General features: G+C 36.2%; 1 protein-coding gene across 4 annotated transcripts in view; it reads right to left on the bottom strand.

The window, feature by feature from the left end:
• Positions 1-11,192, bottom strand: part of MUSK (muscle associated receptor tyrosine kinase) — a 137,195-nt gene extending 126,003 nt beyond the window's left edge. For all 4 annotated transcript variants that reach the window (XM_023201329.3, XM_023201320.3, XM_023201325.3 and 1 more), the window contains exon 1: positions 11,016-11,192. In XM_023201329.3, the coding sequence (XP_023057097.2) occupies positions 11,016-11,094 (79 nt within the window). In that variant the 5' untranslated portion in view covers positions 11,095-11,192. The remainder of the gene's footprint in view (positions 1-11,015) is intronic.
• Positions 11,193-18,940: the final 7,748 nt, after the last annotated feature.

Below are 18,940 nucleotides of genomic sequence, written 5' to 3' on the forward strand. Positions count from 1 at the left end.
GGCACTATTCACAATAGCAAAGACTTGGAATCAACCCAAATGTCCATCAGTGACAGACTGGATTAAGAAAATGTGGCACATATACACCATGGAATACTATGCAGCCATAAAAAAGGATGAGTTTGCGTCCTTTGTAGGGACATGGATGCAGCTGGAAACCATCATTCTTAGCAAACTATCACAAGAAGAGAAAACCAAACACTGCATGTTCTCACTCATAGGTGGGAACTGAACAATGAGTTCACTTGGACTTGGGAAGGGGAACATCACACACTGGGGCCTATCATGGGGAGGGGGGAGGGGGGAGGGATTGCATTGGGGAGTTATACTTGATTTAAATGATGAATTGATGGGTGCTGACGAGTTGATGGGTGCAGCACACCAACATGGCACAAGTATACATATGTAACAAACCTGCACGTTATGCACATGTACCCCAGAACTTAAAGTGTAAAAAAAAAAAAAAAAAAAAAACTTCATTAATGGTTGCCACTGAAAAATAGATAAAATGCAAAACTCCCAAAACAACAGGAGAAAAAAAGAGGTACTAGAAAGCCTTTATCAGTCAAATACAGGAGCAAAAACAAACAGGAAGAAGAGGAGGAATAAATAAGCCTAGAAAAAGCATGGTTAACAGAAGACATAAAATAATATGGAAGAAACAAGTCCAAATATACCATAAATCACAGTAAGTGCTGATGGTATAAGCTGGCCTATGAAATGACAGATGCTATCAAACACAAAAGACACACCTAAATAAAATAAAACAGAAATGTTAAAAATAAAGGGGAGGGAAAATATGTATAAAGCAAACAATATCCCAAAGAAAGTGACATAGCAATATTAATATAAGAAAAATGTAATATAAGGGCTTATGCACTTATAAGGAAAAAAGAAACATTACTTAATGATAAAAGGAACAAACCATAAAAAGGTATGACGGTAATGAAACTTAATTATTTAAAAATATGGACTCAAATAAATCCAAAAGTAAAATTATCACAAGAGTACATGGAGAAATATTTTAGCATGGTGTAAGCCTTTAAAAGATGTCTTCAGACACTAATAAATCACACAGAAATACAGTAAAGATATAGAAGATATAAACATCAAAATTGACACTAGATATAATGTACATTTATAAAATAATGAAACAATTAGAGAATACTTTTTTTTTAAATGACACATAGATAAAGCATTCAAACATACAGAAAATATACCAAGCTACATAGGAGATTTTAACCCAGCTCAAATAATTGATTTTATATAGTCTATATTTTCTAACTGTAATAAAATCTGTAAGAAATAGACAATAAAAAGATAGTTTAAAAAATCCCATCCTGTTTATAGAGCAAAAGACAAAAATATATATGTAGTGAAAGAGAATAACAGAATTAGTAAAATTAATTAAACAGATATGCACATCAACTCTAAGCCCTGATAGATGACACATATTTTCAAATGCCCATGAAAACTAAAGATTAAATAAATTTTAAAAACATAGATTATATGTCACATTCTTGAACCACAATTCAACATAGCTAAACAGTAATGAATATTTCAAAACTAAAATCCAAAGAATTAAGAATTTTAAAAACAAAATTGTTCACATGTAATAAAGGGTGTGGTGAAATCATCGACAATACTCACAGAAGAAAAAGATTAGATTATCAAAGAACACTTCTGAAAAAAATATAATGCCCCCAAATTTTTCAGGTAAGTTTTAAAAAACTTTTAAGAAAGAATTAAGTCTCAAGTTACATAAAAGCTACAAGGAGCCAGGTGCAGTGACTGATGCCTGTAATCTCAACACTTCAGGAGACTGAGGCAGGAGGATCCATTAAGCCCAAGAGGATCCATTGAGCCCAGAAGGGTCCATTGAAGGATCCAGGTGTTTGAGACCAGCCTGGGCAACATGGCAAGACCGCATCTCTACAAAAAATACAAAAACAAAAAAAAAATTAGCCAGATACAGGTGGCATACATCTGTAGTCCCAGCTACTTGGGAGCCTGAGATAGGAGGATCACTTGAGCCCAGGAGGGCAAGGCCGCAGTGAGCTGTGATTACACCACTGCACTCCAGCCTGGGTGACAGAGAGAGACCCTGTCTCAAAAACAAACAAACAAAAAGCTATAGGGAATATAAAATATAGAAAGCTTCTCAAATCAGTCTTTGGAATAAAACAATGCTAATGTAAGTCAAGCAGGATGTAAAGCCCTAAAGTAAAATTTTAAAAAGCAAATTAAATCATAAATTTTAAAATTATTACTATGCATTTAGGCAGAAAAAAAATCCTTGCAAAAATATAAAGATAATTTAATAGAAAAGTCCTTTAAACAGGATTTACTATAGTCATAGTTTAAAAGATACCCATCACAGTCAAAAAGGCAGTAACAGAGTTAACTATCCATTCCCTACTTGGAAACCATTAGTAGAGTAGGAATATAATAGTATTTCTTTAACATGATAAATAACGTTTCTCAACCACTGAACTTGATAAAACTAGGAATAAAAACAAACTACACAATACATTCACACACATTCACAGGATGATTCAAATTTGGCTTGGTGCAGTGGAGAGAAAAGAGTGTTCCAGGCAGAGGAAACGGTAACTCTGAAAGCCTGAAGATGGAGGGAGGTTGGTGCCCTAAGCCCATTAGAAGAAAACACAAACATTTATAAAAGATGGGCGGAAGAATGAAAAGTTTAGAAAATAGACTGAGAGGAAGAAACCAGAGTTGTAAGCAAAGCCAGTGGAGGCTATTGGCAGAGCCCAAGAGTAGCACACGTTTTACAAAAGATGGAAAATCAAGTTCTGCCAAGATGTTAAGTTAAATAAGGACCTAAAAGTGCCCATTGAGTTTCCTGATGAGAAGGTCATGCTGATTTTGGTGCCTGCAGATTTGGTGGAAGCCAGATTGCAGTGGTGGGGGTTAGGTGGTGATAAGGAAGTGGAAACTAAGAGGAGAGGGAAGACATCTTTTTGCAGCAGAGTTTAACAATAGAGGGTAAGAAAGGGGCTGCATGGTGCTGCAGGTGAGTATAGTGACAAGAGTGGGTTTAAATGCTGACTGGAAGCATCTAGTAGAAGCAAAAATGTAGGACATTGGAGAAAAACAGGAGATAATTGAAGGAAATAGGTCCCTAAGAAAGCAGATAAATGTGAGGCTCAGAGGAAGAAAGACAGGTTAACCACAGATGGGCGGAGAAAGTCTTCTTAAAGCACAGTGAGGGAGAAGGAGGACAAGATGGAGGCAGAGACGTAGGTTTTCCCCTTTGCTGGTAGGGAGCTGAAGAGAGAGCTTCTTATTTAAATGCTTCTCTTTCCTCAATGAAGTAACAGCCTCTCAAATTTGTAAAGATATATGCACACCTATGTTCGTTGCAGCACTATTCACAATAGCAAAGACATGGAATCAACCCAGGTAACCATTGGTGATAGACTGGATAAAGCAAATGTGGTACATATACACCATAGAATACTATGCAGCTGTAAAAAGGAAGGAGATTATGTCCTTTGCAGGGGCATGTATAGAGCCAGAAACCATTATCTTCAGCAAACTAATGCAGGAACAGAAAAGCAAACACCGCATGATTTCACTTATAATTGGGAGTTGAACAATGAGAACACATGGACACAGGGAAGGGAACAACACACACTGGGGCCTGTGGGATTAGGGGAGGGAGAGCATTAGGAAAAATAGCTAATACATGCTGAGCCCAATTATTTAGGTGATGGGTGACAGGTGCAGCAAACCACCATGGCACACATTTACCTATGTAACAAAACTGCACATCGTGCACATGTATCCCAGAACTTAAAATTTAAAAAATCAAATTACATACATATGTATGTACGTGTATATATACAACATATATACACATGTATATACACACACACATATATGAGAGAAAGAGACTGAAAGAATGAATAGCAATATGCTAAGAGCATTTATCCCTTGCTATGAGCATTATGTGTAATTTCATATTTTTGTTTTTCTGTATCTTACAGGATTTTTTTAAAAAATGAATACATATTGCTTTCGTAATAGAAAAAAAATTGTAGCAGATAGAATGCCAAAGAAATGTTAATTTTCAAAATGCAGTGGAAGCAAACTTGTAATTCATAGAGTGTGAGAAAGTCAATATCAATATAAAGTGATTTTCTAAACAACTAATTAATGAAATAAGCAATTAATAGTATAATCATCTAGATTTTGAGAGATGAAGAACAAAAACAATATTTTATGAAGCTTGTGGGGTGTGGTTAACAATGGGCCCAAAGGTTAATTGATGATGTTGAATGCTTTTACTGTTTAAAAAGAAAGACTAGGCCAGGCACGGTGGCTCATGACTGTAATCCCAGCACTTTGGGAGGCCGAAGCCGGGCGGATCACAAGTTCAAGAGATTCCTGGCCAACATGGTGAAACTCCGTCTCTACTAAAAATACAAAAATTAGCTGGGTGTGGTGGTACACACCTGTAATCCCAGCTACTCGGGAAGGCTGAGGCAGGAGAATCACTTGAACCCAGGAGGTGGAGGTTGCAGTGAGCCAAAATCGTGCCACTGCACTCCAGCCTGAGCAACACAGCAAAGCTCAGTCTCAAAAAAATAAAAAAAAGAAAGAAAGAAAGACTATTGAGCAACTAGCCATTAAGAGGCAATGTAGCACAGGACTTGAATTCACATCCCAGCTCCATCACTTGCTCTGCAAGTCACTTAACCACATTTAACCTCAGTGCCTTAGCTATAGCTGGAGATAATAATAAAGCCTCCACATAAGCTTGTCACAAGGAGTAAATAAATGGAAACCATTTAAAATTGTCCTTGATCCACATGGAGCACTGTGCAAATGTTACTTGATTCTATAATTTAGAAAAAGAAACCCAGGCTGTTCAATTGTTTTCCTTGTCTTTATTACATTCAAATTTATTATACCATTAATATTTTATCTCAGGCTGGGTGTGGTTGGTGGCTCATGCCTGTAATCCCAGCACTTTTGAGGCCGAGGTGGGAGGATCACTTGTGCCTAGGAGTTTGAGGTCAGGCTGGGCAACACAGGGAAACCACATCTCTACAAAAAATTTAAAAATTAGCCAGTGTGGTAGCACACACTTTGTAATCCCAGCTACTTGGGAAGAAGCTGAGGTGGGAGGATAAACTGAGCCTAGGAGTTGAAGGCTTCAGTGAGCTGTGATTGCACCTCTGTACTCCAGCCTGTGTGACAGAGCAAGACTCTATCTCCAAAATAATAATAATAATATCATCATCATCATCATCATCATTTCTGGAAATCTATCCTAAGGAAATAATCTCACATATAGAAAAGCAAATAAGTGACTTTGACTGCAGGAAACAGATCAATTGTACTAAATTCTACTACTTGTAGTCAAGTGGGAGAAGATTGAGGCACACAGTTTTGTCTTCCACAGGTTTGCAAGAGCCACTTGGTAATTTTTTAGGAATTTTCAGAGGTGATTGTTATATATTACCATTATTAAAAACTAAGTTGTATACATTTATAATTAAATATATTAAAAACTAATAATACTTGACAGTCCTAATGATTTAACTACATTTTACTATTATATAAGTTCTTGAGGTTATCGCTAATGTATCTGTGTGGTAGAAATAATATATGAAGGAGGCATACTACACATGCTATTTCCCAACTCAGTGCTCAGTATTTGAGAGTAGCTTGAGATTGGCCACAGACACGATGGAGTCTTTTACTATGGAGTATTTATACTGCAGAAATCAATGAGAGCAACAAATCTGGGCCTTTTTTTCTCAGTGAGGTGAATATTAAACATATATTAGCACACTGTTATCTAAACAGAATATTAGTCACTGCACATGATGTTTTGAAGATTATTAATAATATAGAATACACTTATGCTTTAGTGCTAAGTAAAAATAGCATGTAGCACAATATTATTAGCACTTTAAAAAATACGTAGAAAAAAATGAAAGAAAATAAACTAACGTGTTACTGGTCCTAGAAGAATGGGTGACTTTTTCTGTCTTAAATTTTATGTATTTTGTGTTTTCAAAATCAACCTTAAATGCCATGTGCTACTTTTATAAGAGAGAAACTTTATGCACTAGTTTTATTTTCACTCAATACACAGATGCAGAACTGGCAGAGGTAATAGACTTAGTATTAATGTTATCTTTCCAATGAGGTGACACATTGGAGGTGTCACATGAACTGTTGAGATCAGTTAAGATCAAAGAAGTAAGTCTTAGAATATCTTGGAAAATAGACATGGAGAAATATGGAAGGTGTTACTAAGAACTTTATTAGGTTAACACCTTCCCATAAGATTCAGTGACATAACAGTCTTATGTGAAGTTTGACTCTGTTTTTACTAATATTAGCATCTAAAATTGATTAAGAATCTGGTGTGTGCCATGCATTATACTTTTCATTCATTATCTTATTTATCACAAAAAATCATAAAGGTAGATACTATTAATATTTCCACTTGCAGACCAGAAATGAATACTAAAAATAGTTACATAACTTGTCTACATATCACAAAAATAGGAAGTGATAGAGCTAAACTAGCTGAACTTCAGGGTTAAAGTTGGTTCCTTTCTCTAAGACATACTGCATCTTCAAGATCATACTGATTATGCACAGATGGATAAAGAGAAGATGTACATCAATATCATTTTCTATACACAGAATGCAAAGTCCACATTGCCCATATTTCCAGTTATCCAGATCTGCTTTCCAGTTTTCACTGACGCAATCACATGGGTCAGTTGTATTTAATGATATTTGTTGACTCAGCACACTGTCTCTTGTTGACTTTCATTCTATCCAGCTTTCATCTCAGCCAGAGCCTGTTTAAACTAGGGCACTATTTCTTCTTTCAATCCAAGGACTACATGGAAATGAACACAATCCTTTTCTGGACCCAAAGAAAAACTTGACTTGGATATTAACTTCTTGATGAGAAGGACGTGACATTACCTTTCTTTTGTATTTTACGGCCTCTCGCATATGGCCATTGACTCACCAACTTTTGATTGATTATTTTTTGATTGACATGACCCAATGATTGAGTACATAAAGAAACAAGGTGAATTTGCTCCTTTCTATTTTAGTAAAATTAGGGCTCTGACTTGGAAAATATTCGTGTTTCTCTTAACATTATGAATGCAGTATTTTTTTAGTATAACAAAACACTCTGGGGTTGATTTAAACTTTTTAACCTTCTCTTCCAAGCCTTAAATATCCTTGTTTTACTTGCTTCATGATCCAAACTGTACCGCATGGTATGCTGCCATATAACTCCAACTCTTTTACTCTCTAGTTCTTTAGCTATACTGACCCTGGAAAGTGCCAATCCTGAATTAATCCAGCCATCTGTCCTCACTACCCTATGTTCACATAGCACTGCTGGGTATAGTGCAACAAATGTTCAGGTCAGGGGCATTATAAAGAAAGCTGCAGTTCCTAGCCCCAGCTGGGTCCTCAGCATGGCCCATGTGATCCTCTCATCTTCCTGAATACAGCCACTCCCTTCAGGCCCCCTTTCCACCCCTCACTTGTTACTCTTCTTCAATGACATCAGGTTTCATTTCAATGAGAAGCTGCCTACTTCATTTACCCTTGGAAATAAGGTAGAGTTTAAAGAGATCTTGAAATTTCTGCTCCTTCCTTCTTTTCTTTAAGGTCAATAATATTTGAAGCAACTCTGTTTACTCAAACATGTAATGAATAACTCTTTCAATGCATGTCAATATAAAATATTCATCCAGGACTGTGTGTTCTGGATTTCAATGACAGCTGTGTCAGTCCTGACTTAGTCATATGTCAAATCTGTGAATCCTATCCTTATATACATATAATTTAAAGGAGGAGATTATTCAAATCTATCTAAAGATAAAATCATTTACACTCAAACACTTCAAAGTTTTGTAGTAAGTGGAGTATTTTGAAAGTAAGACATTTGACAGTTCTTTGTGCACATTAAGCAAATCCAGAGCTGCTTACATGAACTCTTATACTCCTGCAGAATCTAACATCGCAGCATACATTTCATACTCCCTGATAAAGCATTAAGTGTTATTGATGTATATGGTTAAGCCAGTTATCCAGTGAAACATTGGCTACTTTCATAAATGACAGTTTGTAAAATTCTACTACTTGGGTTATGGCATTGAATTCATCGCTGAAAATATCACTAGTTGAAATGATTCAGAAAGACAATTTTTCCCCTTTGGGCATCAGTAGTCTCAATTAAACTAAAATGAAAACTATGAACAATTAATTCTACAAAGTTGGATATTAATTTTTATCAAAAAATAATGTGCAGAAAGGCAGAAAAGAATCCCCTGAATACTTTTGTATTATTTTAAATATGTCAATTTTTTAGGTAATACATATTGTGCAATTTCCTTTATTCATCATGATAAAAGACTTAGGAAGAAGTATATTATCTAAAAAACTCTTTTTGTTATTACTGTCTGCCAAGATTAGGGAAAACAGTAGCTTTCTATAAATAGTAGAAATGGTGTCGGTGGGCCATTTTTATTAGTTTCAGTAGTATAATGGCCAGCACGGTGGCTCATGCCTGTAATCCTAGCACTTTGGGAGGCTGAGGCGGGCAGATCACGAGGTCAGGAGATGGAGACCATCCTGGCCAACATGGTGAAACCCTGTCTCTACTAAAAATACAAAAATTAGTTGGGCGTGGTGGCATGCGCCTGTAGTCCCAGGTATTTGGGAGACTGAGGCAAATGATCACTTGAACCTGGGAGGAGGAGGTTGTAGTGAGCCGAGACCGCACCACAGCACTGAGGCCTGGCGACAGAACGAGACTCTGTCTCAAATAATAATAATAATGATAATAATAATATTTTATTGTGGCTCTTTACTCCCAATGTATTCCTCACCCTTCAACATTTAGAATTTTAAGGACTGTACTTTCATGATGTTATTTATTCTCAGAACTGGTGTATGCAGTAAATAAATATTTGTTCTCCTAGACATGGTGTTTTGGCTAAGGGTGATGTTAAACTCATACTAATTTAGATTTTATGGTACAATAGACTAAGAAAAAAATTGTTTTAATTTTTTGATTTTAAAACCTAATTCTAGTAGTAAGTAAATTATAAGAAATGAAATTGGATGAATGAACTGGTTAGTTTATTTAAAAGTCAGGATGTTTGGCTTTGTTATCTCGATGCCACTATATTTCAATGTTTTCAAACTAGAGATAGTGTACATTTGAATTAAGGGCTTTATTTGTAAAGTTTAAGACTTATTCAGATAGAGAGGTTTGGGGGGTTGTGTGTGTGTGCAACAAATCCTTATTTGAATCACCAAAATCAATTGTCCTGCTCTTTATAAGACTGTATTTTAGTATTTAACCCTATCATTTTTATGTAACTGCATGGTTTAGAAATATACAAATAAGACTTAGGATGACCTATACATTCAAACATCCAAGTGGGGCCTTACCGGACATCCGTTGTTTGATCAGGAAGTATTAAAATAATCTGAAGCCAATGTTAAGTCCTTCTAACTATTATTAGCTGTTTAAAAAGATCTGGAGTCTCTTTTATCTGTAGATGCCTTAAAGTATTCATTAGAAATTAAATGTTTGAATACATTTGAAGATACGATTATACTCAAGTAAAATGGAAAACGAGAAGCAACAAAATTAAACAAAAAAATCTGTGAAATCGGATTGTTTGTGAAGAAACCCATATCTTATTTACATGTGAACCTTGACCTTATGGCTCCAGAATTTTTAGTGAACCACAATTCTAATTTAGTGAACCACAAAATCTAAAGATACGTTTTGCATCTATATACAGATACCATCTTCATTTATCTACACAATACAGACTGTTTCAGAGCTTTGATTAATGTAAAGGGAAAATGATTAATTAGAACATGTCCTAAAGCAAAATAACTCTTCTTACTCTATTGTATAACATTTAATTTGAAAATTCTTTACCACAAAATCTAAAGATACATTTTGCATCTATATGCAGATACCACCTTCATTTACCTACACAATACAAACTGTTTCAGTGCTTTGATTAATATAAAGGGAAAATGATTAATTTGAATACGTCCTAAAGCAAAAAACCCTTTTAACTCTATGGTATAACATTTAATTTGAAAACTCTTTTATTGATACCACTCGATCTGCTTTCTCATGTCTTTTTTTAAAAGATTTCAGTGATGCCCTTAGTCACTTTGCAAATCACATATTTTCCAGTCTTCCTGATTTAAAATACGCTAGTCCCAGTTTCATAATACACTGGCCAGAAACTATATCACTGGACATTCTTGCTACTGCAACAGGTGTTTGTCAGTTTCTTAAGTTGCTTTCCTTTCCCCTGAGGTGGTGTTATTTCCGGTACATTCCAAAGGCTCTGAAAAAAACTTTTGCAATCTCTTGCCAAGCCAAATCATGACTCCAGCCTCAAAGTTATTTAGAATCCATTGTCTTCCGGGTTTACTACACAGGCAAATTGTGTATGTCTTTCTGTATTTCCAATTTTTAAAAATTAAAATATTTATTAAGTGTTTGGCAAAGCTAAAACTGAAAATAAAAGTGATTTTCATTCAGAAGCCAATGCTCTGGATGTCAGAGAAAGGGTTTGATTCTATTCCCGGCAAACCTGATGCGAAAAGGTTTTCATCATCCACTTAGACCACCCTGAAATTTGACATACGCATAAACAAAATAGACCTTGATAACTTGCAGTGTACATGCTTATGTTTTGCCTTAGAAGTCAGAGCTCTGCCTGCACTATGTGGCTAAGCCTTTTATTGCAGAACTTCGGAGGAAAATGTTGGTAGAGAGGAGACCATCAACCAATTGCTTATGTATATGGTTTCCTCCCTCATCATACATCTCACCCTTACTTCTTCAAGTAAAACCGAAGCCCACCATACTATAAATCAGTGGTGGACATATCTCGTACACACACTCTACAACCATGACAAGGCAACAAGAAGACACAATTACTCAAACCAACCTTTTGGAAGTTTCTCAGTTCCGCTGAAGGCAACCAGAGTAAGAATATGTACCAGTGGAATGTTGACGAGCTCTCTCATGATTAATCCAGGCTCAGGCAGGACAAAGTTCCTTCTGGACAACGCAAGGAAAATGCCTCCACGGTTTACATTTTAAAGCATACTTTGTTGCAAAAGGGTCGTCTGCTAATGACTGTTTGTGTCAGCAGCTCCACAGGCTCTAAGTATAATCAGGAATTCTCAGACTTGGCTGCAATGATGGACACAGCCAGCTGGTGAGTATCCACGTAGGCCTGTAATGCAAGTGTAGGGCTACAGGAACAAGGGCAAGAAAATCCCTTTAGAATCCCTTTTAAGACAGTGGCAGAAGGACAATACCAGATGCCTTTTGCAACCATCACCGTATTCCCAGAGGTATAGGTGTCCTGGCCTTTGGATTCAGCACCCCACTCTCCTGGACTCAAACCAGAAATCTGGGTTTATTCAGTCTTCACTCCTCCCCATCTCTCACCCCACCCCCACTCCCACATTCAGCCCATTCCAATTCCTACAGATTTTATCAACCAAATAGTCCTTGTAACTTCTCTCTGTCTTGGGTCTTAACCATTCTCTATCTTTTTTCAGATAGTCCCTCCTGCTCAGAAGCCTTTAGGGGCTCATCATCACGTGAAACTATATTTAAACCTGCCTAATCTGCCGAATATGACAGGCTTTACTGGAATCTGCATGCTTTGTTGTATGTTAGTATTATTACGATTCTTTTTTTTTTTTTCCAGAGTCAGGGTCTTGCTCTGTTGTCCAGACTGGAGTGCAATGGGATAATCGTAGCTCACTGCAACCTCAGCCTCCTGAACTCAAGTGATCCTTTCAGAGTAGCTAGGACTACAGGCACCTGCCACTAGAGCAGGCTAATTTATTTTTATTTTTTGAAGAGATGGGGGTCAGGTTATATTGCCCAGGCTGGTCTCAAACTCCTGGTCTCAAGTGATGATCCCACCTCGGCCTCTCATAGTGCTGGGAATACAGGCGTGAGCTACTGTGCCCAGCCCCATTCAGCTTCCTATATTCAACAACCTGCTGATGGTTCCCTGTATACAACTTTCCTACCTCCATGAATTGCTCATACTGTTCCCTTCTCTTGGAATACTGCTCCCCTCCTTTCCACTCAGTTCACACCTCTCTCAGCTTGACCATCCTCTCCTCCTGGGAGAAAAATTCCATATCATCCTAAAGCTGTGTTACGTTTGTCTTCTCTGGGTTTCCATGATATACTGTGCACATCTCTACCATTGCACTGACCACATTGTTTTGATTTTTTTCCCCCTTGTGTTGGTGTCTCCTTCATTCTTTGGCCTCATGAGTTCATTTATAGAAGTTTAGAGTCAGGTAGCATGACGCCTCCAGCTTCGTTCTTTTTCCTTAGAATTGTCTTGGCTGTACGGGCTCTTTTTTGGTTCCATATGAAATTTAAAGTAGTTTTTTCTAATTCTGTGAAGAAAGTCAATGGTAGCTTGATGGGGATAGCATTGGATCTATAAATTACTTTGGGCAGTATGGCCATTTTCACGATATTGATTCTTCCTATCCATGAGCATGGAATGTTTTTCCATTTGTTTGTGTCCTCTCTTATTTCCTTGAGCAGTGGCTTGTATTTCTCCTTGAAGAGGTCCTTCACATCCCTTGTAAGTTGTATTCCTAGGTATTTTATTCTCTTTGTAGCAATTGTAAATGGGAGTTCACTCATGATTTGGCTCTCTGTTTTTCTATTATTGGTGTATAGGAATGCCTGTGATTTTAGCACACTGATTTTGCATCCTGAGACTTTACTGAAGTTGCTTATCAGCTTACAGAGATTTTGGGCTGAGATGATGGGGTTTTCTAAATATACAATCATGTCATTTGCAAACAGAAACAATTTGACTTTCTGTCTTCCTATTTGAATACGCTTTATTTCTTTCTCTTGCCTGATTGCCCTGGCAACAACTTCCAATACTATGTTGAATAGGAGTGGTGAGACAGGGCATCCTTGTCTTGTGCCAGTTTTCAAAGGGAATGCTTCCAGCTTTTGCCAATTTAGTATGATATTGGCTGTGGGTTTGTCATATATAGGTCTTACTATTTTGAGATACGTTCCATCAATACCCAGTTTATTGAGAGTTTTTAGCATGTAGTGGTGTTGAATTTTGTTGAGGTCTTTTCTGCGTCTACTGAGATAATCATGTGGTTTTCGTCTTTGGTTCTTTTTATGTGATGCATTACATTTATTGATTTGTGTATGTTGAACCAGTCTTGCCTCCTAGGTCTGAAGCCAACTTGATCATGGTGGATAAGCTTTTTGATGTGCTGCTGGATTCAGTTTTCCAGTATTTTATTGAGGATTTTTGCATCGATGTTCATCAGGGATATTGGTCTAAAATTCTCTTTTTTTGTTGTGTCTCTGCCAGGCTTTGTTATCAGGATGATGCTGGCCTCATAAAATGAGTTAGAGAGGATTCCCTCTTTTTCTATTGATTGGAATAGTTTCAGAAGGAATGGTATCAGCTCCTCTTTATACTTCTGGTAGAATTCGGCTGTGAATCTGTCTGGTCCTGGGTTTTGTTTTGTTTTGTTTTCTTGGTAGGCTATTAATTACTGCCTCAATTTCAGAACTTCTTATTAGTCTATTCAGGGATTCAACTTCCTCCTCGTTTACCAAAACAGCATGGTATTGGTACAAATCAGATATATAAACCAGTGGAACAGAACAGAGGCCTAAGAAATAATGCCACACATCTACAACCATCTGTTCTTTGAAAAACCTGACAAAAACAAGCAATGGGGAAAGGATTTCCTATTTAATAAATGGTGTTGGGAAAACTGGCTAGCCATATGCAGAAAACTGAAACTGGACCCCTTCCTTATACCTCATACAAAAGTTAACTCAAGATGGATTAAAGACTTAAACGTGAAACCTAAAACCATAAAACCCCTAGAAGAAAACCTAGGCAATACCATTCAGGATATAGGTATGGACAAAGACTTCATGACTAAAATACTGAAAGCAATGGCAACAAAAGTCAAAATTGACAAATGGGATCTAATTAAACTAAAGAGCATCTGCAAAGCAAAAGAAAGTATCATCAGAGTGAATAGTCAGCCTACAGAATGGGAGAAAATTTTTGCAATCTATCCATCTGACAAAGGGCTAATATCCAGAATCCATAAAGAACTTAAACAAATTTACAAGAAAAAACCAAACAACCCCATCAAAAAGTGGGTGAAGGATATGAACAGACACTTCTCAAAAGAAGACATTTATACAGCCAACAAACGTATGAAAAAAAGCTCATCATTATTGGTCATTAGAGAAATGCAAATCAAAACCACAATGAGATACCATCTCATGCCTGTTAGAGCGGCAATCATTAAAAAGCCAGGAAACAACATCTGCTTGAGAGAATGTGGAGAAATAGGAACGCTTTTACACTGTTGGTGGGAGTGTAAATTAGTTCAACCATTGTGGAAGACAGTGTGGCAATTCCTCAAGGATTAGAACCAGAAATAGCATTTGACCCAGCAATCTTATTACTGGGTATATAAGGAAAGGATTATAAATCATTCTACTGTAAAGACACATGTACATGTATGTTTATTTCAGCACTATTCACAATAGCAAAGACTTGGAACCAACCCAAATGTCCATCAATGATAGACTACATACAGAAAATGTGGCACATATATACTATGGAATACTGTGCAGCCATAAAAAAGAATGAGTTCAAGTCCTCTGCAGGGACATGGATGAAGCTGGAAACCATCATTCTCAGCAAACTAACACAGGAACAGAAAACCAAACACCACATGTTCTCACTCATAAGTGGGAGCTAACAATGAGAACACATGGACAGAGGGAGGGGAGCATCACACACTGGGGCTTGTTAAGGGGTGGGGTGCTAGGGGAGGGATAACATTAGGAGAAATACCTAATGTAGATGACGGGTTGATGGATACAGCCAACCACCATGGCACATGTATACCTGTGTAACCTGCACGTTTTGCACATGTATCCCAGAACTTAAAATCTAATAAAAAGATTAAATAAATAAATAAATCAGATTCTTTTTTTAAAAAAGAATAAATGTTAATAATGCTGTGTTCTTAATGATTTTCTTTTTGAATAAAAAAAGCACATACACTTATGCACATAATACTTGATAATAAATGACCATGTTGCTGGTTTATTTACTATATTTTTATTATTTTACTGTGTACACCCTGTACTTATTTAAAAACATAAAAAATAAAAATAAATTAAAAACTGACTGTAAAACAGCCTCAGGCAGGTATTCTAGAAGAATACATTGTTACCATAGGATATGACAGCTTCATGCTTGTTATTGCCCCTGAGGACCTTCCAGTAGGACAAGCTGTTGAAAGACAGTGATGTTTTGATCCTGACCCTGTGTAGGCCAAGGATATTGTGTGTGTTTGTCTTAGTGTTTAACAAAAAAAGTTTAAAAAGTAAAAAAGCAAAATCAAAATATAAAAATGTAAAGATGGTAAAGAGCTTAAGGATATGAAGAAAAAATATTTTGTACAGCTGTACAATATATTTGTGTTTCAAACAAAGTATTATTACAAAAGAGTCAAAAAGTTTACAAATTTAAAAAGTTTATAAAATAAAATAGTTGTGGTAAGCTAAGCTTAATTTATTATTAAAGAAGGAAAAATATTTTTAAAATAAATTTGGTGTAGCCTAAGTGTACAGTGTTTATAAAGTCTACAGTAGTGTACACTAATGTCCTAGGCCTCCACATTCACACACCACTCACTCACTGACTTATCCAGCGCAACCTCCAGGCCTGAAAGCTTCATTCATGGTAAGTGCTCAATGCAGGTGTACCATTTTTAACTTTTATACTGTATTTTTACTGTACATTTTCTATGTTTAGATGCACAAATATGTACCATTGTATTACAATTGCCTACAGTATTCAGTGTAGTAACATGTTGACAATTTTGTAGCCTAGGGACAACAGGCACAGCCTAGGTGTGCAGTGGGCTATACCATCAAGGTTTCTGTAAGTACACTCTATGATGTTCGCACAATAACAGAATGAACTATGGATGCATTTCTCAGAACATATCCCTGACATTAAGTGATAAATGACTGTATAATGTAAAGCTATAGTAATCAAAACAGCATGGTACTGGCATATAGACTAATGGAACAGAATAGAGAACCTAGAAATAAATCTCTGCCTTTATGATCAATTGATTTTTAATAACGATGCCAAGAATACACAAAAATAGTCTCTTCAATAAATTGTGTTGGGACAACTGGATAGCCACATGCAGAAGAATAAAATTAGGCCCTTATTTTATATAATAATCAACTCAAAATGGATTCAAGACTGAAGTGTAAGAATGGAAACTAAAACTACTAGAATATATAGGGAAACAGCTTTATGACATTGGTCTGGGCAATGATTTTTTTGGATGTGACCCAAAAAGCACAGACAATAAAAAGCAAAAATAGACCAATGAGATTACATTAAGCAGAAAAACCTCTGCACAGCAAAGGAAACAATCAACAGAGTAAAGGCACTATCTACAGAATGGGAGAAAATAATTGCAAGCCATACACCCGATGAGGTTAATGTCCAAACTATATAAGGAATTCAGGCAATTCAATAGCAAAAAAAAAAAGAAAAAGAAAAAAAAAAAAAACCCAAATAACCCAATTTTAAAATGGACAAAGAAGTCAAGCACAGTGGCACACCCCTTTAGTCCCAGCTACTCGGGAGGCTGAGCCTAGGAGTTCAGGGCCAGCCTGGGCAACATAGCAAGACCTCATCTCTTAAAGAAAAGTGGACAAAGAATTTGAATAGACATTTCTTAAAAGACATACAAATGGCCAACAGGTATATGAAAATGTGCTTAAAATCACTAATCATCAGGGAAATACAAATCAAAGCCACAATGAGATATCATCTCACTCCAGTTAGAATGGCTATTTTCAAAAAGATGAAACATAACAGGTGTTGGTGAGGATGTGGACAGAAGGGAACCCTGTACCCTGTTAGTGGGAATGTAAATTAGTACAGCCATTATGGAAAGGAGTGTGGAAGTTTTTCAAAATCCTAAAAAGAAAACTACCATATAATAGAGCAATCCCACTACTGGATATATATTCAAAGGAAATGAAATCAGTATGTCAAAGAGATATCTGTATTCCCATGTTCACTACAGCATTATCCACAATAACCGAAGTATGGAATCAACCTACATATTCATGACTAGATAAATAAATAACAAAAATGTGGTACAGTATATTTATACACACACCCACACCCCCACACACACACACTGAGATACTATTCAGCCTCTAAAAAGAAGAAAATCTTGTGATTTGGGATAATATGAATGAACCTAGAGGACATTATGTTATGTGAAATAGCCAAACACAGAAAGACAAACACCACATGGTCTCACGTGTCTGTGGAATCTGAAAAAGTTGACCTCATAGAAGTAGAGACAATGGTGATTACAAGGGACTGGGAGAGGGAAAACGAGTGTTGGGGACATGTTGGTGAAATTATGCAAAATTACAGTTAGGAGGAATAAAAAATAATGATTATGAATTTTTGGGCACCTAATTATCCTGGTGTTTCACGGTCTAAGATGTTGGGCAAGTATGAAAGCTATGGAAAAGTTTGGGGTTTTGTTTTTTTCTTCTTTTTTTTTTTTAAATGAGCAATAAAAATAAAAGCTCCTTTATTTGAGTACCACGTATGTGCAGTTACATATGCTGAGTTAATTTTTTTATTATACTTGATGTTCTAGGAGAAGTTTGGTTTTTTTGTTTTTTGTTTTTTTCTTAACCAGAAGGAGACCATACTTCCCTCTCCACCAGAACCGTGATTTCACATCTACCCCATATACAGCCTTAGTTCATGCCATCTCTCTTAGAGCTGGAGGTCTAGATAGTAAAGGAGAGCTACTGGTAATGGGTTTTCATTTACATCTCAGTTTCTCCAACCTCCTCCTAGTGCAGTTTGTGAAGGAGAAAAGTACCAAGCCATAGTTTTATCAAAACTGTTGTCTCCTGAGATAGTGTAGCCTATACATTTAAGGTACTCTTAATACAATTTCAGCAGTATTTTGGAAACTAGGAAGCTGATTTTAGAATGCATATACAGAAACAAAGTAAGCAAAAATAATTGGAGAAAATGTGGAAAAATAAAGTAATGAGGAATCACTTGCCTACCAAGTGTTAAAATGTATTGCAAAGCTTTAATAATAGCTTCATGTAATGATATGAAAATCCTGTGGTATGAGGCTATAAGTAGAAGGTCAATGGACACTGAAGGAATGATAAAGATGGCATTTTAAATTAGTGAGGAAAAGATGACTTATTAGATGAACTTGGTAGCCATTTAAAAAAATCAATTACATCTGTACCTCATATATTACACCAAAATAAAACTTCAGATTTTAAAAGTACTAGAAAAAACAAGCCTATGAGAGGGAATGAATATATCCATTAGATCTATAGCTTTATGGATGTTTTTCCCAACATATGAAAATACTGGCTGATTCTTTTCACTTAAAGCTCTTTTTCACTTGACTTTTTTGATAGGGCTGTTTCCTGTTTTTCTTGTATTTTTTGTTTTCTCTTTCACAAAATCCTTTTTCTTCCATGGAGAAAATAAATGTTAGTTTTCTCCAAACTGAAGTTACTGGCACTTTTTTTCCCACTGTCCACACTTGCAGTGTGAGGTAACATGTATACACGTATGAATTCTACACCTGTATCTCTGAATTAAATCTCTGTCTTGGGAAACACCTGTATATCTGGTCACCTACATGCCTGTCTCACAAGAAATCAAAACTCAACTTTCGTGATATATTAAATGAATCTTTAAATGGTTTAATATTCAATTAA

Source organism: Piliocolobus tephrosceles, chromosome 14, assembly GCF_002776525.5.
Source record: "Piliocolobus tephrosceles isolate RC106 chromosome 14, ASM277652v3, whole genome shotgun sequence".
NCBI classification, from domain to species: Eukaryota; Metazoa; Chordata; class Mammalia; order Primates; family Cercopithecidae; genus Piliocolobus; species Piliocolobus tephrosceles.